The sequence below is a fragment of the Pelodiscus sinensis genome, chromosome 20 (genome assembly GCF_049634645.1).
Source record: "Pelodiscus sinensis isolate JC-2024 chromosome 20, ASM4963464v1, whole genome shotgun sequence".
NCBI classification, from domain to species: domain Eukaryota; kingdom Metazoa; phylum Chordata; order Testudines; family Trionychidae; genus Pelodiscus; species Pelodiscus sinensis.
Window position 1 is genome coordinate 11,488,539 of NC_134730.1, and position 25,148 is coordinate 11,513,686.

General features: G+C 44.1%; 1 protein-coding gene across 4 annotated transcripts in view; it reads right to left on the reverse strand.

The window, feature by feature from the left end:
• The window catches only part of SAP30BP (SAP30 binding protein), a 63,133-nt gene that overhangs the window by 11,036 nt on the left and 26,949 nt on the right, over nt 1-25,148 (reverse strand). For all 4 annotated transcript variants that reach the window (XM_006136432.3, XM_014580247.2, XM_075903667.1 and 1 more), the window contains one exon: nt 9,810-9,852. In XM_006136432.3, the coding sequence (XP_006136494.1) occupies nt 9,810-9,852 (43 nt within the window). The remainder of the gene's footprint in view (nt 1-9,809; nt 9,853-25,148) is intronic.

Consider the following 25,148-nt stretch of genomic DNA (forward strand, 5'->3'; position numbering starts at 1 on the left):
AAAGCCAGATCCCACCCAAGCACCAGCTCCCACAGTAAAATAAGCAGATCTGGCAAACAACCACTCATTCTGTTTGATCAGGCTGTTATTAAGAGTTAAATTCTTCAGCAATTGAAAGTAAACAAAAAACTGTCCTTTGGCATTTACAAAGAGTGCACACTCCTCTGTGGCAAAGAGAAAGCTTGCCAAAGTCCCTACAGAAAAGCATTCACTTTGGGACTCCCAGACAACAAGGCCACATTTGTTATAGGTTATAGCTGCTGGCAGGATGGGGGATGTTTCTAATTTAATTAGTATTTCAGAAATACAAGAATATATGAGCGAATGCATAGAAATGTTAAGTGACAAAAGGGAGAATGCATACTCCTGAAAAGGTAGAACAGATTTTTGGGATCATAATGCTTTCACATTTCTGGCTGAAAGATTACAAGAGCAATGAGGCTTCCCAACCCAATCCAGACTACATAAATGCAAAGGAGTCAAATTAAATCCAGGTACAGCTTTTCCAAATTCAAGATCCACATCTTTCAAGGCTCTTCTGCAGATGGTTAGAGGATGCATTAAGTGAAATAAAAGGATATAGGAAAGTGAGAAATAGCACTTTCACAGATGGGGAATTATTAAACTGGAAGTCAGCCAGGATTGGAATGCAGGAACCCTCTACTAACCCAGCACATCATTCAAACTAGCCTATAAAACAGTGGTTCTCAAAGTGTGGTCCACAACCATCTTGCAGATGGGCTGCGGGCTCCAGGCATTCCCCCCTCCTCACAGCCCTGTGTCCCTTCTCTCCCACAAGGCTGAAGCTCTAGCACCAACTTCCCACTCCTGGGAGCAAGGCAGAGCAGGAAGCAGCTCACCCGGAGGCTTTCCCCACTGCTCCCATTGGCAATTCATCCAACACAAGCTTGGCAACGGATGGACCTGGCACCCTTGGAACAAAGGATAAATAAGGGGGACCCAGATTGTAGGGAGGCGGGCGGCTCCTCCAGTGCTCAATGGCCAAACCACATGAGGCCCTTTCAAAATTAAAATGTGGCTCTAGGAGTGCCCCATGATCCCCCATTCTTCAATAGCCACACTTATGAGGGATGGGAAGCTCAGGAATTCCACCAGGCAGCAGAATGGTAAGGTATAGGCTTATACCCATGATAGAATCATGGAATACTAGAACTGGAAGGGACCTCAAGAGGTCATCAAGTCCAGTCCCCTGCCCTCACAACAGGACCAAGCACCATCTAAGACATCTCTCAGGGATGTTCAACCTGCTCTTAAATATCTCCAATGATGGAGAAGTCACAACCTCTCTAGGCAATTTATTCCAGTGCTTAACCACCCTGACATTAAAGAAGTTTTTCCTCATGTCCAATCTAGAGCTTCTTTGCTGCAATTTAAGCCCATTGCTTCTTGTCCTATCATCAGAAGAAATTAAGGAGAAATTCTTTTCCTCCTCATTCTTGTAACAGCCTTTTAGGTTCTTGAAAGCTCCCATCATGTCCCCACTCAGTCTTCTCTTTTCCAAACTAAACACCCCCAAGTCTTTCCTCACAGGTCATGTTTTCTAGAACTCTAATAATTTTTTTTGCTCTTTTCTGGACCTTCTCCAATTTCTCCACATCTGTCTTGAAACATGGTACCCAGAACTGGACACAATACTCCACTTGAGGCCTAATAAGAGTAGAGCAGAAGAATGACTTCTTGTGTCTTGCTCACAACACTCCTGTTAACATACCCCCCGCACACGTGCCCCAGGTCTCAAACATCTAGAGATTGTTGTATGTAGCTTGGAGGGTAAAAAATGAGGATGTTAAGGATGTTTCCGCCTCTCCCCCTCTATCTGATAGAGGCAGCAAGAGGGATGGGGGGGAAGAGAAGAGAGTACTTCAACGTGGCAGCACCGCACAGCTGAGCCTAGGATCAGCTGTGCGGCACTGCTCCTTTGAAACACTGCCTTGGCATTTCAAAGCGGCAGTGTCACGTAGAGCCCCGGGTCAGCTGTGTGGCATTTCAAATTGGCAGTGAAGCATGGAGCCCCCGGGGTCAGCGGACTCACTGACCCAGGGCTTCCTGAGGGTGCTTCCACTTTGAAATGCACAAAAGCCCCAGCTGGGGACTCTTGTACATTTCAAAGATTGTCCACATGCAGTCCAGAGTCAGTGGGACTTCCCGCTGGCACTGGACTGCATGCGGAGTTCCACATTCTTCCTCTGAAATGTACAAGAGCCCCAGGAATGCAGAAGTGCCTATCGATTAGTCGATGGAAATTCTATCTACTCGACTAGTAAATTAATCGCTAGTTAACATCCTTAGCCAAAAAGTGTCCTCACAGGACATATCTAACTGCTCTGTGCATCCTGTAATTTCTGCCAAGATCAAAGAGATGCTTTTTATACAAGTCAGGAGGTAGTGACATTAGGTGTGGCTTCTGATTAGGCCGGAAGGGAGCAGATTGCAGGCTCAAAGGATCTCAGGAAGTGAGGTAGCTGGCATGAATCACCATTTCACACACACCCAAGTTCTACTCATGCCTGGCAGCTATAGATCTGATTGGAATGAGAAAACTTCCAAACATCAAATCATAAGACAGACTTGCATGAATCAGCTGGTGGTTGAAGTGTATTTGGGAGCATGCTCCACTGATACTTCTAGATCAGCAAGTCAAGGCATCCTCTTCTAAAGAATGCAAAGATGAACAATTTACTTGGTCTGTGGATTTGCTTTCACCAACTGACAATGTAGTTTAAGAAATTTATAGCTACTTTTTGGATAGCCAGAGGCCCAGCTACATTTTGGGTAAGAAACCACAGGAGCACTAAACTAACAGGATGTGCTTGGGAAAGGTTCAGACCACTAGAAGTTAATGAATACTTGCTTGCCAGAGTTCTTGATCAGAGAGAGCATCAAATCAAAGTCTGCTAGCTCTACCATGCTTCAGCTCTAGAGAGGCAGTTTTTCTGGAGAATACATCAAGTGATACAAGCTGAACAACAACAAAATGTGGGGGAAAGTAGAAAGGGTGACAAATGTAAATGACAAGGAGGAAACTGTATAGCAGTCAGTTCCTTTGAATTCAAATATATGGCCACTTACAGTTTAAACACTGTGGTTATGTCTAGACTGCAGAGCTTTTCCAGGAAAAGCTCTGCTGCATCCAAGGACTGCGTCCGCTTTTCTCAAAAATGTCAGCAAAGTGGATGCATTTTTTTTGGCGTCCCTGTAAACCTCATTTTACAAGGAAGAAGGGATGCTCCATTGTCATGTAGACAGCCTGTAGGTGGGGAGGAAGGGGAAGGAAGAAATGGAAACAGGTAGGAGTTTGACATTTCACCCGTATATTTTTATGGAAATAAATATTTTTGAATATGAAGATACGTAACTCAAATATGCTTTATGCAAAGCAGGTCAAGTAACTTACTGTTCAAGATCCTGTGATGCTCTGAATGTGTATATTCTATTTCTGTGCATGTATCATTCTCGTATGTGAAATTAGAAATATGAAGTGTAAACATGCTTATTAATCCAGAATTTCTAATGAGAACCATTAGTGGTACTTAAAGGACTTAACTACTCAGTGTTCAAGACAATAATCTGTAAATGATTTTTTTTTTTAAATGTAACACAAATCTGTAGGAAAACATTTTAACCTGCCTGGATACTCAATCGTGGATTTAAAAGTAGCCATTCTTCTACAAAGGAATTTCACAAGACAATTAGAGAGAGAGCGCGTGCAAGGAAATGAGAGAGAGCGTAGTGAGCGCATGCAAGCAAGCATGGAATTGTCCTTCATCTGTAAATTTGACACTGTTTCCCTGGGCTTGAACAAAGACATTAACTGGATGTTCCATTATAAAGGCAGTCTTCCATACATTTAACACTTCATTTACATCAAAATGAAGTATGGGACATTTCTAGCCCATTCAATTAGCCTCATTAGCACCAGCACTACAACTGACAGGTACTTTTTTTTCCCCCTCTCGCCCTTCTTTTTCTGTTATAAATTCTGGGTTCCTTTATTTCCCACTCCAGCTGATCTCATGAAGTGGGTTTTACCCACGAAAGCTCATCATACTATATACATTTTTGTTAGTGTCTAAGGTGCCACAGGACTACTCGTTTTTAAAGTTACAGAACAACACAGTTACCCCTCAGACTGTTTTTCCTGTAGGCCCAGGTCTCGTGCCAGAATCCATCCTCAATCTGGTATTTTTCCATGGGGATGGAGAGTTTTAAACAAAGATTCCCACCTGGGGACATTCTATTTAAGAAATGGGAAGCAATCAGTTGAAGACTACCATTGGTTTCTGAAAACTGCATCCCCGACCCTAAGAGGATACACAAGATGACCCAGACCATAGAAATGATAAGCTCTGACTTGAAGGATTTAACGGAGATAAGATCTGCATTCACCATTGCTCCTTGCACCCTTCCCCCACCCAGGCACCTAACCCCACACTGCTCCTGCATCCACTGTTGCTTCTTGCACCCTCCCTAAGGGGGAGGGGCCAAAAAATCCACTAACTCTGGAACCACAGAAAAGTAAATCTGGCCTATGGGAAGCCCTGAACCTCAGTCCTCCCTGTCCCTTCCCCTCACCCCATGCAGCTGGAGTGTCAGAGGAGTGAGGTGCCTCAGGTGGGGGAAGGGGGGCACATCAGTAAGGGTTGGGGTTTTAGAGAAGTTTTCTTGCTCCTCACTTGAGATCCCCAGTTGATTTTTCTGTAGGTCATTGGCCCGACACAAAAAAGATTCCCTTCACCTGCCATAAATAAAGATAACATTGACACTTTGCGTGTTGGACATAAATTAACATTTTACTTTATTTAAAATGAAGTTTGATAAGCTAACACAAGAAAATTAAAATGCTTAATCTGCTTAATTTAAATTAAACCATTCTCCCTAGCTGCAGCACTAGCAAACGGCTCAGGCATAATTATGAAATTAACTGAGCTTCCATTAGCAACTGGTGGTCTGCAGAAAGGTTTACATTGAGGCAGGTGGTCCAGGGGCCAAAAAGTTCAAGAACCACTGATTTATACTTTTTATACCTAATAAAAAACACCTTTGTTTATTATCAAGCCCAGTGTAAATAACTTTTAGCAGAGGCAGCACAACTGCTCTCCTTCTCTGATAGAGCACAAAATTTATGAGCGTCTTCTGTTTATAACTTTTATATAGAGTAAGATGGATTTACTAGGGGTTTTGGTCCCTTTTAAGGGCTCTGTTCCTGGGGGCTGTCAAGTTCCTATAACTGAGTCCTCACAGAACTGAGCAGTTTCAGCTTCCGTGTTACTCTGCTGGTAACCCAACTTTGCCTTTGCTGAGGGAAACTAGAGCTTCTGGCCTGGTGGGATACCCCAAGGGGCAGGTATGCAGGCTCAGTGGTATGATCAGCCCACCAGGTGACAGTCTTAAGTGGAACTCTCTGATCTAACCTGTAAGTTTACTTCTCATATACAAATAGTTTAGAGAGACTGGAGAAGATTTGATAAACATGCACAAAGTGCATGACTTGCAAACTTACATGTTGGAGTTCTGCAAAAAATACAAATTGAAGTTACCAAAACTTTCCTCTTCACAATGAGCAGGGCTTGACAAAGTGCGGCGAGAGCTACTCGCCAGCCCCGCACTGTGCATGCGCGCAGCGCCAGAGAATGGGGCGCACGGAGCGACCGGCTGAAATCTACTCGCCTCGGGCGAGTAGAAAGAGCAGTTCGTCGAGCCCTGACCATGGGTATGGCACTACTCCTCAAGCACTGGACAGACTGAACAAAATCAGAATCCAATACTCTAAGACATCTGTGTATGCTGTACTTTAAGCAGCCATGCATTATAGATAGTGTGGCACCTCTGTACGTAAGAAGGCGAAAGATTTGTGAAGCACTGGCAAATGAAGTGACATGCAAAATCCAGGCAAGCCCAAATGGACCACTGTCTGCAATCTCTTCCATCCAAAACAGAATTGCTTTCTAATACATCACTGGCAGTGTGGGTTTCTTGGCAGCAAAAATCATAAACACAGTGAAGAATATGATTCATTAACATGCCACTGACATCTTTGAAATGCCACTGTTAATTAACAGCTCTTTGTGGGCTGCGGAATGCAGAGGAAGGCCAGTAAATATTGGTCATATTTTCTGATATAAAATATCCAGATGCTTCTCTTGGTATGGGTAGTGCTTTAATGCTTCAAGTGTAGATGCAGCTTATGTCTACACTGGCAACTGAACAACAAAAGTTTTGTTGTTCAGAGGTATTAAAATGCCAGCCCTGTGAAAGTCAAAAGTTTTGCCAACAAGTGCCGGTGCAAATGGTGCTTTTATGCCTTGTTGGGTTGAAAGCATTTTGTCAGCAAAAGATATGAGAAACAGTAGACACACTGCTCAATTTTTAGCAACATGGCTGTAGTGACACAACTATGTCGCTTAAAAGCGAAAGTGTACAAAGCCATTGTAGTTTACAGTTTCTTTAATAAGACATAAATTCAGTGTGTCTGTTCAGTGCATCATTTTTAGTGTCTAGCAAAGTTATGTATCTAAGCTCCCAGGTGTGGAAGCAGGCTCTTTGCTGGCCAGGCCTCTCGCGCGTATTGTCATCTAAGCAAAAGGTCAACTTCCCCTTGATGAAAACCCTTACACTATGTAACTTAAAGGTCAGCAGAAACCAAAACCAGACTTAAAAAGTTCATGTAAAGTTCATGCTGGTTGTGCTGACTGTGCCATGCCCAATAAGGCAGAAAAGGAAAAACAGGAAACCATCTCACCCCCTTACCCCTGTCACTTAGCAGACAGGGTCTGCTAGCCTATCACAAAAAGTACGCAAAAGCTCTCTATAAAACAGCTACCCCTCCTATATCAAATTGAGGAATCCAGAATAAACATTGGATGGCAGAATACGAGCCAGGCCCAAGGACTGATCACCCGAAGGCCACCCCCCGCTCACCAAACCAGAGTTCCTGTAGATCTTAACGTATACCAACTATGCTGTTGTTGCTGTTGTACTTTGTGTTTTTTCCTAAGTGTGAGTATTGCTATCTAAATTTAGTTAAAAGTTTTGTTAAGTAGTATTGTTAAGAGTTTTAGATAAGTAATTAGACTTATGAGTAAGATTAATGTAAACATAACTGTTGATAATCCCTGGTCCCTTATTGACAACTATTGGGACTTAGAAAAAGCTCAGGGAATTTTCATTTACTGTATTGCACTTTTCTTATTGCTCCTACTAATAGTTATTTGGCGGCCATGCATGTAAGAGACTAATAAAGAAAAACTATAATTGGAAGTATTCTAATAAAAGTTTAAAAGATATTTAGTAATAGTTTGCCTGTTTCTGCGCCTTCCTGGGACTAGCCACATTTCTTAACCTTTTACTTTAAACCACACCAGGCTCATCTTTTGAAAGTGTTGTGCAGGGTTTCCTCTGAGGAGGAGGACCGATAGTTCAGATATATACACTGAGCTAACAGTTTAATGGCCTCAGCAAAGTATCCTCCACCCTCCCCCACCTTCAAATCTTCACACAGTGCAAGTATACTGCAAATTGCTGGTGCACAAGTGATCCTTCTTTAAGCAGGTAGGGATAATTAGAATGTATTGAACTCAAACTACAGTGGCACTTTTAAATCAGACACACAAAACAGAGCATGTGAAACACCACGCCATGCAGTTTACATTAGGCCTGCAAAGGTCTATTTGTCCAGGGTAATGGTTTTATAGACAACCAGAAGATCAGATTTTACCTCACCATCCTTTTGCTCTTGGAAAAGATGGAAGAACAGATTTTGTATTTAGGCTGGTAAGTTTCCAGGTCAGTTCTGCAAAGCTGACTTACACTAAACACTGTAGGAATGCTTTAGTGCTTGGGATGTTAGATATCCATTAACTGAATAATCATATAACCGCATCAAAACATTGCGGTTACATGATTACAGGCAGTCCCCGGGTTACGTACAAGATAGGGACTGTAGGTTTGTTCTTAAGTTGAATCTGTATGTAAGTCGGAACTGGCGTCCCCAAGTCAGCTGCTGCTGAAACTGATCAGCGGCTGATTCCAGGAAGCCTGGGACAGAGCAACTCTGCCTCGGGCTTCCTGTAGTCAGCTGCTGGTCAGTTTCAGCAGCGGCTGACTTGGGGACGCCTGGGGCAGAGCAGCTGGGGAGCTGCTGGGTTGCTCCAGTAGTGCCGCTCCTCGGCGCTACTGGAGCAACCCAGCAGCACCCCAGCTGCTCTACCCCAGGCGTCCTGATTCAGCCGCTGCTGAAACTGACCAGCAGCAGCTGAATCAGGACGCCTGGGGCAGAGCAGCTGGGGTGCTGCCGGGTTGGTCTGGAGTGGCGCTGCGGGACCAACCCGGCAGCGCCCCAGCTGCTCTACCCCAGGGGTAGGCAAGAAAAGCCTGGTCTGCTGGGGGGGGGGGGGGGCACTAGCTGCACCCCCCCAGCAGACCAGGGAGACGGGGGTGGCGGGACCGGCCAAGTCCTCCACGGCTCCTCCTCCTGCTGATCAGACCAGGGAGACGGGGAGCAAAGCCTCGGAGCACGCCCACAGCGGGACAGCCCAGGCGCGCCGCGGCTGTCCCACCGCGGGCGTGCTCCGAGGCTTTGCTCCCCGTCTCCCTGCAGACCAGGGAGACGGGGAGCAGTTTTTCTCGCCCCAGAGGATGGGGGCGGCGCATCTGGGCGTCCTGCCGCTCCCGTCCTCCGGGGCGAGAAAAGCCCCGTTCGTAACTGCGGATCCGACTTAAGTCGGATCCGCGTAACTCGGGGACTGCCTGTATTCAATATTCCCGGGGCAGGGCCAGCAGCCAGTGCACTTCCAGCCCCACTCCCAGGGAACCCCCTGACACCCTGCATCTCTGTATCAGAGGCAGCCGCCTCTATAGACAGGGAACCGAGTTCCCCCACAAACAGAGGCTACATCAGCATCTCATGAAGCAGTCTCTATCCACAGTGAGCATGGACCTGCTGCGGACAGAGACTGCTCTGTGGCAGTCTCCCCTGCCACAGCGCGGGGCGGGAAAGTGTGTGTGTGGGAGGGGCTGCTGTCTAAGCCAATTTGTATGGGGCACTAGCTTGAAAGCCAGCTCCCTGTGTGTACCAGCTCCTGCCTGCTCCCTCAACCTCTGTGTTGCTGCCTCTCTATCAGAGGCAGCAGCTCAGGGGTGGGGGGCAGGCAGCTCCGGGGTGGGGGGCAGGCAGCTCCACGGGATCTAATGCTCGTGGGCAGCTGGCTACCATTTCACCCCCCTTGCTGCCTCTGATACAGAGGAAGCAATGGGGGGATGCACTCAGTCAACAAGATTCACCAATAAACCCAGACTTATCAGTTAACTGTGTAGCACAATGGCAACAAATGGAACCTATATGTTACAGTACAGCCATATTTTAAATAGAAAATAAAACTAGCAGCAGTGTTACTGAAAAAGACCTCAACAATTTAAGTCTCACCTCTTCTACCATTGTATGTGGGTTCTGAAAAAGGCTGCCAGGATAAAATCATTACAGGCTTTTATTTTCCAGATGAACTTAAAAAATGACTTTTTTGTATTTCCCCTATATTTTAGATGCACATAAAATATTTGCACACATTTTGGGCATGGCTGCCTCTCTTTCTCAGTTTAAAACAAATAAATATTAGCCTGGTAGAGGAAATCACTGAAAATATTCCATTGAGATGAGAATGAGCACATCGGATAAGCCAATTAAAAACTGCATGAACAGAAGGGATCCAAAATGATTTTCACTAGTGGAGAGAGAAGCAGAAAGAGATGATTTGCATGCATATTTTACAATATATAGCATTATGTGAACTTACCAACCAGCTCCTGGGGATCTCGTTTCTCTATTTCTGAAAACTCCTGGGGAGGAAAAAATAACAATGTTAGCAAAATAGGTCTTTTTGAATCATGCACTAGTGTCACTGGCTAATGGAAATTTTATTTATATATATATATATATATATATATATATATATATATATATAAAGCTCTCAGAACAGCTAAATAAAGACTAAAAGGAAGAATGGAATGTAAAATATTAAACACAAGGAAATGCTTTCCATCAGAAGTGTAGGACTGGAAGGGACCTCAAGAAGTCATCAAGCCCCTTTGCCGAATCAGGATCAAGTAAGGCAAGATGGTCATCCCGGAAGGTGTTTGTCCAACCTGTTCTTCCAAACCTCTGACGACAGGGATTCCAAAAGCCTCCATCGGATACTTATTCCAGAACTTAATTAGCTGTATATTTTTTTCTCCTAATCTGAATCTTCCTTGCTGCTGATCAAGCCCATTATTCTTGTATTGCTTTCAGTGGACATGGAGAACACCTCAAGAGGCCAGGGGGAGGACTGACCAAATTGGATCAGAAGACCATTGATTCAATCAAGACTGGTACTTGACCACTGACAATGAATAATACCCAGTGCTTCAGAGGAAGGTTCCCACCACTCTATAACATACAATATATACTTAGCCAATTGTGAAAAGACATAGTACTTTTCCCTTTTATTAAAGGAGCTTTTTTATTCATTCACAACTCAGACTTCAATATTGGGACTAGGGATGTTAAATATCGATTAACTAACTAATTGAATAGTCAATGCGATTTCCATCAACTAATTGTATAATCAATGACTAGTGCGTGTTCCGCCTTTGAAATGTACAAGAGCTCCAGCAGGGGCTCTTGAGCATTGCAAAGATTGAAACACTGCGTGGAGCACCAGGCCAGCAGGGAGACCCACTGATCCTAGGCTCCATGCGGCATTACCTCTTTGAAATGCACAAGAGTCCTTGCTGGGGCTCTTGTACATTTCAAAACGGAAGTGCCACATGGAGCTCAGGGTCAGTGGGGGGGGGAGGGGTCTCCCTGCTGACCCCAGGCTCCACACGGTGTTTCAATCTTTGCAATGCACAAGAGCCCCTGCAGAATTTGGCAGTATTAATTTCTATAAGAGAAGGGGATTGTGGAAAAAGTTGGTCTTGAGAATGTGGTGAAAAGTTATCCAAAGCTAAGTTTGGGAAGTACTGAAACGCTTCCAAGATCCCAGGAAAATGACTCGTTCTTACACCAGTCTCCCAAAATGACACAAGGGCAGCCATGGTAACAGTATTTGAACCACCTCCCTCTTCCCAAAAAGTCTTTCACGATTCATTGGACTCTTGTGTCCAAAATTCCTCAGCTTCTCAGAACACTGAATCTATTCATTCAACCTAAAATGAACACAATGCTGACTCCTCGTTGCTTAGCAACCAAACAATTATACTCCATTAAGGAGGGGCTTTTTATGTTGGGCAGGGGAAGGAGGAAGAGAGGTCAGTAAGATAATTTGGAAATTTGCTGTGCCAAATTCAGGCTGGCATTATAAAAATCACCAATTCCCAGAAGGCTTCAGTGCCTTTGGGATAAAAACCCAGCATTCCTTTTGTAGAACTAAATGCAGTGTAGCAATATTTACCGCCTTGCATGAAAGAGTATTGTGGCTGAGAGTACATTTGGGTCACAGAAACACAAGACAGACTATTTTAAAAAAATGAGGTACAAGGAGGCAAACATGTGCCTGTTAGCCAACTGGCTAGGAATCAGTCGTATCCTTTTATGTGGAACTGAAGTGGACTGGACTATTGTGTCTTTGATAGTACTCATCTTTAGAACCCTGCAAATCTGCAGATATCCACCAGTATCCACATCCCCAGATGTCAATGTGGATATCCGTGACTCATTTTTGCCGATATAGATGCAGGTCGCAGGGCTCTCCACATCTCCCTATATATAGCTAATGTGCCCACACTGTAGTCTCTAGGTGCCAGTATTCTACTACGTACTCTCTCAGGGCTTTTAAAACCTTTTGACAGATAAGGATATATACTCAGGAGAAAATTAAAAAGAAGATACTTGAAATATGAATTGGCAGAACATTTATCAGCAAGTAATTTTAAGAGTCCATTAAAAGGAGGTACATTGTCTGCAGGTTAAAGCACTAGACTGGGACTCAGGAATACAAGAACAGAACCCAGATCACCAAAACTTGCACTACTGCAGCTCCACTGGAGCTAAGAACAGTGTGAATATTAGTGTAAACAGTCCATCTCCCTTCTTCTCCCATTAGAAGGGGAAGACTCTCACCAACCTCTCTGTGCCACTTGCTCCACTCATCTGAAGTGGGTTGTGCCCACAAAAGCTCATGATACTATATAACATTTGTTGTTAATCTCTAAGGTGCTACAGGACCATTTTTTTTTAAGTTTAAGTTTTTTTAAGTTGACCCTCCTGCAGGGAGGGTCAACTCTTCACTGTCATCCATCCCCCATTCCATTGTTCACAGCTACTCCAAGCAGCTGCAGTAATGAAGGTGACAACAAATCTTACAAATTTCACCATGCTAATCATGCAAATGGTCAGCATCTGGTGCAGGTGGATGAAGTTGCAAAGCAAGGAAACAAACAAAACAAACAAACAAAAAATCAGATTTTAGGGCCCTCTGGATCACTTACATTTCTAAGATCTAGACTTATCCAATGCATAACAAGCCATATAATTTCTGGTCTGCCTATTCCAGAGCAGTTTATTGAGACCTACAAGACTACCATTTTCACCAATTGCTTCAGAGGGGTAGCCGAGTTAGTTTGCAACAGGAAAAACTTAAAACACAGTAAATAGTCTGGTAGCACTTTAAAGACTAACAAAACATGAACAAAACATCAATGACTGACTTCAGCTGCTATTTAAGTATCATTACTGCTTTTCTGCTAGCACCCAGAAAAAAAATCCCATTTATTGCTGTTGAGCATGCAGGCAAGTGCTTCTTCAAGCCCTGGCCCATGAGACACTCCCTCTGGCAGCCTGACAGTTGTATATATTATTAAACGGAACCACCAAGATGAATTCATACCAGTTGATGAAGGCAGGCACTGTTGCTGCTTGTTACATGCAAAAACTGCAACATGAAAGCAACATATTCTATTCAAACTCCCATCCTACCATGGTGACTGTTAAGAGATTAAAAGCCAACAAAACTGCAGGGTGTGTCGTTCCCTTCCCCCCTCTTAAGGTTACAAAAACCCAAACATGTAGGAATGCAGCCTGCCATCAGGTCCCACTGAAAAAAACAACAATCCCCTCAGTTGGAACAGAGACTAAAACATAGGAAGGAAATGAAAACAATATGAATCTGAGACACACTAGAATTTAAGCTTGAGAAAATGTATCCAAAAAAACCATTTTATTTGATGAAAAGAATGGACTTATTTACAACAATGCTTGCTAAATCCTTCCTGAAAAAATCCATAAATCCAGTTCAAAGCTCACACCCACATTGTGGAACACAGCAGCTACTAAGGTTAGCTCTTGCCAAAGGATACCAATCCTACTGTCAATTTCTCACAGAATCAATGGCATACAGTTAGAGGGGCCATTTTAATCATGCAGAAAGGGAAGGAGCAAGGGAGATAGGGTAGATAAGTGCCTTGTGGGGAAGGAAAGCCTATCAATGCTAAAGCAGGGGTGGGCAATAATTTTTAAAGGGGGGGGAACTACTTCATAAATTTGTGAAGTGGCCCAGAATGCTCCAGAAAGGATGGGACCTTGTGCAGAAGGGGCGGAGCCAGGAGACTTCTCGTGCTGCCCACCTTCCCCCCAGACTCTGTTTGGCCAGGGGGGAGCATGTGAAGTCTCCACCCTCACCCCCACAGAGAATCACCAGCTGTTTTAGAACAGCTGGCAGTTCCCTCTACACTTGCAAGGGCCCTTCCGCTCCCAGGCCAATCAGAGTCTGGGGGCAGGGGAGTACGTGAAGTCTCTCGCCCTCTACCCCGCTCAGGGCACGTGGTGGCTACAGAAACGCCAGCTGTTTTAAAACAGCTGACATTTCTATAGGCCACGTGCCCTTGGTGCAGGGGGGGAGGAGACTTCACATGCTTCCCCGTCCCCAGGGCTCAATTGGCCTCGGAGTGGGGGAGCGGCAGGGTGGCTGCGGGCTGGATCCACCAGCTCAGCAGGCTGCATTCAGCCCGCGGAAGCCCCTTTGCCCATCCCTGGGCTAGAGGGATTTGGGTGATTAAAACAAGATCCAAGACAGAGAACTGGATTGACTGAGGGGTCAACGTCAAATTCCCCAGCTTGAGTTCTCTCTTTTCCTATGCTGTTACAACCAACCCAGACTCACAAACACCCTCTATTTAAAAAAACAATGAATGGTCCTGCATTGTTTTTTAATTTTTTTCAGTTACAGACTAACATGGCCTCCCCTCTGTGACCCGCTATTTAGTTTTTTATCACTGCTGATTAGCATCTATTAAACAATCTAATGGGTTGGGAACTTCAAGTTTGACATAGCCAGCTTGATCTTACTTCTGTTCATCAGATCTCCCCATTTATTATCCTAGCAGACATACCCAGCATTGCCCAGGTCCTTCAGGGCAGGGGGCTGGTGGTGTGGAGGGTCCAGGACTCAGGGCAGGGCTTTAGGGAGGTGTATGGGTAAGGAGAGGAGGAGTTCTGGATGGAAGCATGAGAGTAAGGGTTGGGTGTGAGAAGGGGCTCAGGGTGCGGAAGCCTCATCTGGCAGAGACCTTTTTTTCTCCTTAGCAGCTGCCAGGGGCCTTTTTTTCCCCTCCTCCCCAGCTGCCGGGGGAGGGGGGGGGGCAGGAGAAGGGCCATAGGGCTACTTATTGGTATGCTGGCAGTCAAGATGAGGAGCCCCAGCCTTGCTGGCTACTCCCTTGATAGTACTGTCGCCCCCAGTGGATACTCTCCAAAATAACTCTCTCTTGTGGGCTCACTGCCCCCAGGGACCCCTCTCATATTGTGTCCCTCCGAACAGCAACTTTTTCCTCTGCATGTTATGGATAACAGTCCTTTTCCCAGGGCTTCTGGTTGTCTTGGCACAACCAAAACTTGACCTTGCTTTAAGTTAGGAAAAGAGGAAGCCGCATACCAAATTTGGTGATCCTAGCTCTTACCATTTAGAAGGTGATCTTGAGCAAATAGACTCTCAGACACACAGAGACAAAGGAGGAGAGGGGGGAGGAGATAACTCAGTGGTTTGAGCACTGACCTGCTAAACCCAGGGTTGTGAGCTCAATCTTTGAGGGGGCCATTTAGGAATCTGGGGGTAAATCTATCAGGGATGCTACTTGGTCCTGCAATGAGGGCAGGGGACTAGACTCAATGACCTCTCAAAGTCCCTTCCAGCTCTATGAGATAAGTATAGAATCATAGAATCATAGGACTGGAAGGGACCTCGAGAGGTCATCGAGTCCAGCCCCCCGCCCTCAAGGCAGGACCAAGCTCCGTCTACACCATCCCTGACAGATGTCTATCTAACCTGTTCTTAAATATCTCCAGAGAGGGAGATTCCACCACCTCCCTTGGCAATTTATTCCAATATTTGACCACCCTGACAGTTAGGAATTTTTTCCTAATGTCCAATCTAAACCTCCCTTGCTGCACTTTAAGCCCATTACTCCTTGTCCTGTCCTCAGAAACCAAGAGGAACAAATTTTCTCCTTCCTCCTTGTGACACCCTTTTAGATATTTGAAAACTGCATATCATGCTTGTTTAGTTTGGAAAAAAGAAGATTAAGGGGGGACATGATAGCGGTTTTCAAATATCTAAAAGGGTGTCACAAGGAGGAAGGAGAAAATTTGTTCCTCTTGGTTTCTGAGGACAGGACAAGGAGTAATGGGCTTAAAGTGCAGCAAGGGAGGTTTAGATTGGACATTAGGAAAAAATTCCTAACTGTCAGGGTGGTCAAATATTGAAATAAATTGCCAAGGGAGGTGGTGGAATCTCCCTCTCTGGAGATATTTAAGAACAGGTTAGATAGACATCTGTCAGGGATGGTGTAGACGGAGCTTGGTCCTGCCTTGAGGGCGGGGGGCTGGACTCGATGACCTCTCGAGGTCCCTTCCAGTCCTATGATTCTATGTCCCCCCTTAATCTTCTTTTTTCCAAACTAAACAAGCCCAGTTCATGAAGCCTGGCTTCATAGGTCATGTTGTTTAGACCTTTAATCATTCTTGTCGCTCTTCTCTGTACCCTTTCCAATTTCTCCACATCTTTCTTGAAATGTGGCGCCCAGAACTGGACACAGTATTCCAGCTGAGGCCTAACTAGAGCAGAGTAGAGCGGCAGAATGACTTCACGAGTTTTGCTTACAACACACCTGTTGATACAACCTAGAATCATATTTGCTTTTTTTGCAACAGCATCACACTGTTGACTCATATTCAACTTGTGGTCCACTATGACCCCTAGATCCCTTTCCGCCATGCTCCTTCCTAGACAGTCGCTTCCCATCTTGTATGTATGGAACTGATTGTTCCTTCCTAAGTGGAGCACTTTGCATTTCTCTTTATTAAACCTCATCCTGTTTACCTCTGACCATTTCTCTAACTTGCTACCCTATCCTCCAAAGAAGTCGCAACCCCACCCAGTTTGGTATCATCTGCAAACTTAATAAGCGTACTCTCTATCCCAATATCTACATCATTGATGAAGATATTGAACAGTACGGGTCCCAAAACAGACCCTTGTGGAACTCCACTTGTTATCCCTTTCCAGCAGGATTTAGCACCGTTAACAACAACTCTGACTACGGTTATCCAGCCAATTATGCACCCACCTTATCGTGGCCCTATCTAAGTTATATTTGCGTAGTTTATCAATAAGAATATCATGCGAGACTGTATCAAATGCCTTACTAAAGTCTAGGTATATGACATCCACTGCTTCTCCCTTATATCTATATCTATAGAGAAAGAGAGAGAGATGTACTCATTCTGCTTTGTCTAAAATTAGCTCATTGCTTTTTTAAAGAGTTTACCGTATCCTCCTACAAGTTTGCATCCAGTATAATGGGACCCTGATCCTGATTAGGCACATCCACAATAATTTTCACAGCTCTTAATAGGACTGTTAAACTTTCTCTGTCTGTGCATCCTGAGGCATGATACCTTCCATGATTTATTTAGACATTTCTTTAGTGCTTGTCAACTTGGTATCTGACTGAACAGAGTTTTAAAATCACAACGAATATAATGCCTTGAAAAGTCAGAAGTATAATTCCTTTTGTAAATAACTGGATGCCAGTCCTCACTGCTTCAATCCCAGCAAAACCAAGGGCTTGACAGCAGGAGGAGAACACTAAATTAAATGAACCCACTGACTCTTGGAATTCAGTGTCCAGATCCAAAGCACACCTGATGATACTGGAGACTCAACTGGCAGAGACTGATGTTACAACAGCGAGTGGGGAATCTTTTTTGGGTCAGGGGCAATTGACCCCCAGAAAAATCAGTCGCCCTCTGCAAGTGAGGAGAAAAAAATTCCTAAAAATCTCATAGACTTGGCCCACAACTGAGAAGCCATGGGTGGGGTGGGCGGGAAGAGCACTCCAGCCCAGCAGGCCGAGCCCATCAGCTACCCTCCCATGTGCACCTCCTCTTTAATCAGTTAAATGGGATTTCTACATCCCTATTTGCAGGGTTTGACAAACGGCAGCGAAAGCCGCTCGTCAGCCCCATACTGTGCATGCGCAAGAGCCGCATGGCGCATGAGCGCACACCACCGGTAAACAGGGCACGCAGCTGAAATCTACTCGCCCATGGGCGAGTAGATTCTATAGTTTGTCAAGCCCCGCCTATTTGCTACCCTTAAGCTCTACCCCAAAGCTTAAGGGGAGCAAGGTTAGCAGATTTTGTGGACGACCCCAAGCTCTGAGGTGGAGACAAAAATAAGGGGTTCAGTGTATGGGAGGGGGCTGCTGGGGAGTGGGCTTGGGTGAGGATCTGGGTTGTGGGCAGGAGGTCGGGTGCAGGAGTAAGCTGAGAGTGACGGTGTGAGGTCTAGGTAGGACAGAGTGTTTGCTGAAATGCAGGAGTGGGCTGGGGCATTTGGAAGAGGGTGCAGGAATAGGGTGGAGATGAGGCGTCTGGGCAGGAGGAAGGGTGCAGGAGAGGTCTGGGAGTGCAAAGTCTTGCAGCTGGGGAAAGGAGAGCATGTGGCAGTGCATGCTGCAGGGAACAATCTTTCACTGGCACTGCCCCTCCCTGCCTCCATTGGCTGTGATTTGGCCAATGGGAGTTATGGGGGAAGGGGCCAACCCCTTCAGTGTGGAGGAGCCACTCCGTCCCCGTCCCCCCGCTAGGCAGAGCCCATGGGCCAGATCTAGGCCTGTCTTGCCTGAATTGGGGCCATGAGGCTTGGGGCTCCACTTCACGTCTTCAGCCGTGCCCGCCCCCCTCATTCCTGGAGCGCCAGTGCCTATTTACACCAATGTGGGACGGGGGCGGGAAGACAGGTAGATTGGGAGCCTTGAGCCTTGCAGGCTGGAGGAAAGCAAGCCACAGGGCGGGCCATAGGTTCCCTACCCCTGTGTTGCAGTGTCAGCTATTTCTTTACAAATGTACATTTATGTAAACAAAAAGAAGTCTCAGGGTTCAGCAGACCAAACACAGGGTTCAGCAGAACATACTAATCCAAGCTTATACTTGCCTGTTGGTTATCACAGCAGGTTTCACCCCCCAACCTGAAAGTAGAGCCAGGACCCAAGCATAGTTTTTTCAGGGACAGTACAAGCTTGTAAAAAGCCCTCTTTCACACATACCGCAAGTTTCAGTCAAAGCTAGGACTCCGGGGCCCACTAAAAAGCACACCCTTCTTCCCCCATGTGGCCCTGGGTACAGCTAAAAGTGAACAGACATTTTTCTTCACTCTCCAACAATTCAGACAGTGGGAGGGAAAGCTTAACTCTCCATTGTTAAAGAATCTGCTAAAACAGTATCATTCTGCCACAATTGACGCAGAAAGGATCTAAATCTGTATTCAAACACTTCATCTCCACTACCAGCAATTACAAAGCACAAAGGAAAGACATCTCTATAGGTAGACAGAAGTTTATGATTAATTTCTCAACCCTTTTCATCTTAGGGCAATGCACATGCTCCAGTAGTTAGCTGGATGATCTATTCATTCTCACAATAGAGACAAAGTATTAAAATCCATCTGACTTGAGGAGTTAAGAGCAAAAAGCAATTTCACCCCTCATCCTTTAAAGCTTGTCAGTTGTAACATGCTACATTACAGAAGTGGTAAACAGAATAAGGTCCGTGAGTGTGCGCGTGCACGCGTCGGGGCGAGGGCAGGAGGAGAAAGAGAAAACAAGAACAAAGTTTTATTTCCTTTTCCAACAAAAGGAAAAAGAGAAGGAGAATCCCAGGAGAAAGCCCAATGCAAGTCCATTTCCTATGGCCATATCCTGTTTGCCAATTCTGTCACATGGCTCTAGGCAAACTGCCCAACTCTGGAGGAGAAAAGGAACTTATCTCAAAAATGAGAGGAAGCTGCTGGGGCCATGTACCTAAAGCACTAAAAAGTACAGAGGCGAGCCACCAATGGGGAAGAACTGACCGTTTCTCCTACTGAAATATGCAACTTCATACAGTCTGAACACTCTTAAGTATCACCCTCTTCCAGAGAAAGAACTAGACAGGAAAGAGACAACTCCTCCAACTCTTTCTTTATCTTAAGCATCTTATCAAAAGAAAGAGCAGACCTAGCTGACACTGCCTTTTACTTTGCTATATTAAGTCTGTGCAAATCCACTGCAAACTCACTTCAATTCTACAACAAAAACACAGCTAAACAAGATTTGGCTAATTATGAAGGTGATAAAATGTTCTAGAACGAGGAACTTCCATAGCAGGGAGAGCCTTTAAATAGTTCCCATTTGAAATCTATTCAAACACTATGTGAAGTTAATGGAATCATATTTCAAAGATAACTAGTTTCTAACCACCAGCTAGAAAGCAAAAGACCCTGAGCCAAGGTTCTTGTATTCTGGTTTAGTACCAAAGTCTGAATCACTGAAGCATTGAAGGCAAGTCCCTAAACCTCTGTACCTCAGTTTCCCCATGTTTAAAATGGATTAATATCTTCTTCACATGGTGAGCATTTCCCCAATGGTCCAAATTTCTTTGTCCAGAGATAGTCAGAGTCCATAGAGAAAATAACAGTAAGTAAATAAGATTTTTGGGTTCAAAAGCAGCTGGCAGTTCAGATTTGGCCCACTGTCCACTTATTGAATACCCTGCCGGTAAAGCATTTGCAGAGCTTCAGCTACAGGAGTGTAAAGTAAGGGTTCTCGGTATCACTGGAAAGTTCCTAATATGGTGGCATAAACATGTTTAATTAAGAGCAGAAAAAAAAATCCAAAATAGCTCTCACTTATTGTTGAAACAGATCTCTTAATGACCAATTGGGCAAACAAGCACTTGACTGGGGTTGCCCGAATTCTGAATCCATCTCTGCTCATTTCCATTAGCCAGTGATATTGATTAGCTCTGATTAAGTGATTTCTATTTTGAATGAAAACAAGTCATAAGAGAAGCCAAATTATAGCCTCTGGCAATTCCCATTAAAAGTGGACAAGCTCAAAGCTGCTTATTGCTGTGGAAAGCCCATGAACCTAGCAATTTCCCTCATCGCATATTACTGCATCCTATTCAGTTTCAGAGAAGTAAGAATGACAACTTCATGAGATCAGATTATAAAAAGAGTCATGCAAATCTGCAGACATCTGCTTTATATCCGCAGATGTGGATAGGTGCAGCTCATTTTTTTGAGTTCTATATCTGCCCAAGATTCTAATAATAAATATCAGTAATCACATAGCAATGACTAAGATATCAAATTATTTTGATGATTTTTCTTTAAGGATTATTTCACAGAAAGGGAAGCTGAATTGTGAGAAGACTTAGAACTCAGCAGCAGCAATCAAGCAAAAGTGCTTCTTGCACAAAAATTCTTTGTTAAGTACATCCCACTGAAATTCCTTCTTCAAAGTCTAAAGAAAAAGTCTGGTGCTAAAACTTCAGTAATTCAGGGGTCTGAAAAAACCTCACACACGTAAGCAACAAAACTTTTAACACTAAAAAGCACCAGTATTGACAGGGCTTCTTAGTAATAATGCTACCAAGCATTGTTTGGGTGTTTTGTTTTTAACGATAGGAGAGCTCTTCCCCCGTCCATAAAGCATGACTATACTGCCCATGTCATAGTACTGCCATGGCCATGCTGTAACATGGGCAGTGTAGACATACCCTTAGGCTTTGTCTACCTTGCCAATGGAATGACAGAAGTGCCTAAAAAAAACCCACCAAAAGACAAAATTTGGGGGGTGGAAGTGGCACTGTAAGCGGCTCGTCAGGGGAGCACTCTTCTGTTGATTATATGAACCCTGCCTAGAGGCGGTGGAAGTATTTTGCCAACAAGTGTGCCAACAAATAGCATTTACACTGCTCGACTTTTAGTGACACAACTGTCACTAAAAGCTCTGTAGTACAGACAAAGCTTGTGCACCACAGCAGAAATTCAGAGAAATGGTAGGAGCACAAAAGAGGATTGTTCTGCTGCAGACAATTAACACTAGAAAAGGGCCTTGGGCCCTTTTATTCCATTTATTAATTAGAATAAAAGTGAGAGAAGTTGCAAGGTTAGTTAATAAAAATCGATGAAAAAGCTCATTATCCTAGCAGTTGTGGGGCTAATTATTTATGTCAGCAGAAAAAGGGTGCAACAAGGATTTTCTTTCTGGAGGAAGCACATCAGAAACTCATATCCACAAAGCATTGTCTAGAGAAGGATTCCCTGTGCCAAATTAGTTTCCTATACTCACAATAAGCTGTTATAAGGAAGCTTAAATGTTATGAGAGAAGTGCTGTGTTGGTACTTTCAATTGGTCTCCCAATGACAGGTATCCATAGCACAAAACCAAGCCAGCAGCACATGTGGCACTATTTGCACCTTTGCTATCATTCTCAGAAAAGACTGAAGAAGAACTTTCATCTGAAGTGGGTTGTGTCAGTGAAAGCTCATGATACCATCTACATGTTTTGCTAGTCTTTAAGGTGCTGCTAGACTATTCATTGTTTTTTACATTTTTCCAGTTACAGACTCTCAGAAAGGCCCAGGTCAAAAATCTACCCTAAAAAATTAAATAAACCTATGTTACTGCAGTTGCTGTGCGTGCTGATGTAACTGAATTGGTTTTACATGTCCACGCTAGGCTTCTTGTGTCGTCAGTGCTCATCGTTACCAGAAGCAGTTGCACAGATTGGCGTTGTGGGGTGGTTTTTGAAAGGCAGCAACAGTCGATGTTAGCAATGCAGTGTCAACTCTACACTGACACTGTCGCTCTAGCTACATCAACTTAAAGCACCATGTCTCTTGCATAGGTAGAGTTAAGATAGTGTAGTGGACAAGTTACATCGTCGAGAGCTACATTTTAACGTAGATTCTTAGTTCTGGTCTACACTGGAGTGGAAGGTTGACCTAAGATAGGCAACTTCAGCTACATTAGTTGCATAGCTGAAGTCGACAAGTCTTAAAACACCATCCACCAAGCAGGAGGTCAATAGGAGCAAACACTCCCATTGGCTTCTCTTACTCTCACGAAAAGCAGGAGTACTGATGTAAACAGGGGCTCCCCTTGAATTCAATTTAGTGCTTCTTCACCAGACCTAAAACAAAACCCTGGAAGACTGACCTCAGCAGATCTTTTCCTTGGTATAGGCATGTCCTTACAGAGTTAGATCCATGTAAGCTACATTACATGTTAACTTAACTGTAGTGTAGGCAAAGCCAAAAGGACCACCTCTAGGCATAAAAGGGTTGTTAAGTAGGGTTGCCAGGTGACCGGTTTTGAACTGGACAGTCAAGTATTTGAGCGCTCTGTTCGGGGAAACAAATTGAGAAAATATAAATGAGAAAATATAAGTGTCTGGTATTTTCTAAAGATGTAATATAGATTGTGATGTAATGTCAAGCGTGTCTGGTATTTTTGTTGAAACCATCTGGCAACCCTATTGTTAAGAGATGGGATAAGAGTGGAAGGTTTGCACTGATGTTGTACGCAGTCCTTGCTCTGTTAGCGAGAGGTTTGTTTCCAGGACACTCAATCTGTCATCATTCAAGAACATTTAATAGAAAAGTTACAATGCCAAGAATGTAAAAAAGAGCAGGTTCTCTCTGCAGGTTGTCAGAGGGTCCCCCCCCCCCCCCCGCGTTCCCCCCCCAAAAGCAGCACCATGCTTAAATACAAGTGTATATATTCTTCCAGTCAAGCTCTTACTGGTGAAAAGAATGCAAGGAAAGTGGCACCATAAGTTCTTCAGTCTTCTGGAACTTTTTATAAAACAGATTAAAAAAATCTTTCATGACTCTCTGAAGAAAGAACTAAGCCACACCTGTATCAATAATCTATGGTATTCAGCACTTCAGGGAGTAAAATTTGTTGCTGCTTGTATGCCTGACGGGGGAGGAATGAGACATGTCCAAATATGTGCCGACTCATCTTCCAAACAGTTAATAAGAGTTGGTTTATTGGGTTCAAAGCTGCAGCCCTGAATTCAAAGTTTCAAGCCAACAATGCTACAATCTCTCTGCAGTTGTTAAAACAAATGGGTTGGAAGTAAAGGGGGAAAAACGTGTGTGAAACAGAATAAAACCTGTTCAGTGCCAGATTCATTCTTTCATTAAAAATTGTGTTTAGCATATGCCAATATTCTCAGGCAAACAAAGCTACTTGTAACTGTACCCACGTGCCTAGAAAAAATGGATTAAGATAAACCAATTGCTTTAGTTTTGGATACAAAAAAAGCACTTGCTTTAATAGTGGGTGAGGACAGCACAAAACTGACTGATCTATACTCTTCTTAAAAATCAGGCATAGCAACATCAGTGAAGCCTCTCAAGACTTTTGGTTTCTTAATGGGAAGTTGAAAAGCTGCATATCTAGGGCTGAGAGTAATGGAGAGACTCAGCCAGTGACTTAGTATATAAAACTAAGTAGATCAAGCAGGTATTGTGATTGTAGGAAGCAAAGAGGAAAAAAGACCAATATAACATTCAACAGACACAGTGCTACTCCTGCAGAGAATGCTAAGGGTTGTTTATTGTAAAGCATTTCAAAGTCTAAATCCAAGAGCAAGTAACCTGAAGTACATTATCAGGGTGGGTGTATTCCTGGAAAGATTAAATGAGATTGCCTTACCATAATGAATTGTGAGCTTGATATTTAACTCCAAGCAGACCCTGCCATATTGTTTAGAAAGTCAGTGCAGGGAACACCCACTGCAGTCATCACTGAATGGGTAGGTTTTTGGGGTTTAGGAACAGTTTTAGAACTGGCTCTTGAAACAAGCTACTTTTCAGAATTCCCCAATGATATTTTAACAGATGATACTTCAAACACATAAAAGCAAAGGAATTCATTTGACCTACTTTTGAGCTTTGTCACCTATAATTAAAACATGAACATTCATCATAAGCAGGGCTTGCCGAACCACGGCGAGCCCCGCTCGCCAGCTGCACTGTCCGGCGATTTGCGCATGCGCAGATCACCCAAACCCAGCTCTTCCAGGTTGCAAACTACTTGCCATGGGTGCGTAGATTACATTATGTGTCGAACCCTGATCATAAGGATATCCACAGTGAGTCAGACCAATGGCCCATCTAGCCCAGTATCTTGCCTTCTGACAGTAACCAGTGCCAGATGCTTCAGAGGGAATGGACAGAACAAGGCAATCCATCTACTGTCAATGAGTCCCAGCTCCAGGCAGACAGAGGTTTAGGGATAACCTGAGCAAGGGAATGCATCTATGGTCATCTTAGCTAATACCTATTGATGGACCTATCCCCTTCATGAATATATCAAATTCTTTTTTGAACCCAGTTATTTTAGTATTCACAACATCCCCAGCAATGAGTTCCACAGGTTGACTACACATTGTGCAAAGTATTTAGTTTGTTTTACACCTTTTGCCTATTATTTTTTTAGGCAACCCCTGGTTCTTATGTTATGTAGTAAATAACACTTCCTTGCTCATTTTCTCTATCATACCCTCTTTAGTCATCTTTTTCTAAGATGAGCCATTTCAGTCTAAGTAGGTTTTATTTCAGGCAAAAAGGATTTTTATATACATGTTGCTTTTTTGGGGGGCAAGTATTGCTGCAGATGACTTTCCAAAATTGGACTTAAAATGGCAATGGTCTTACAGGCTGGAGTGGAGAATTGCTAGTGAGCTTTGACAATTCAACTGTTAGTGACTCAATTATCATTTGTATACCTGCTGGTTTACAGAGCAAAATCATCACCTG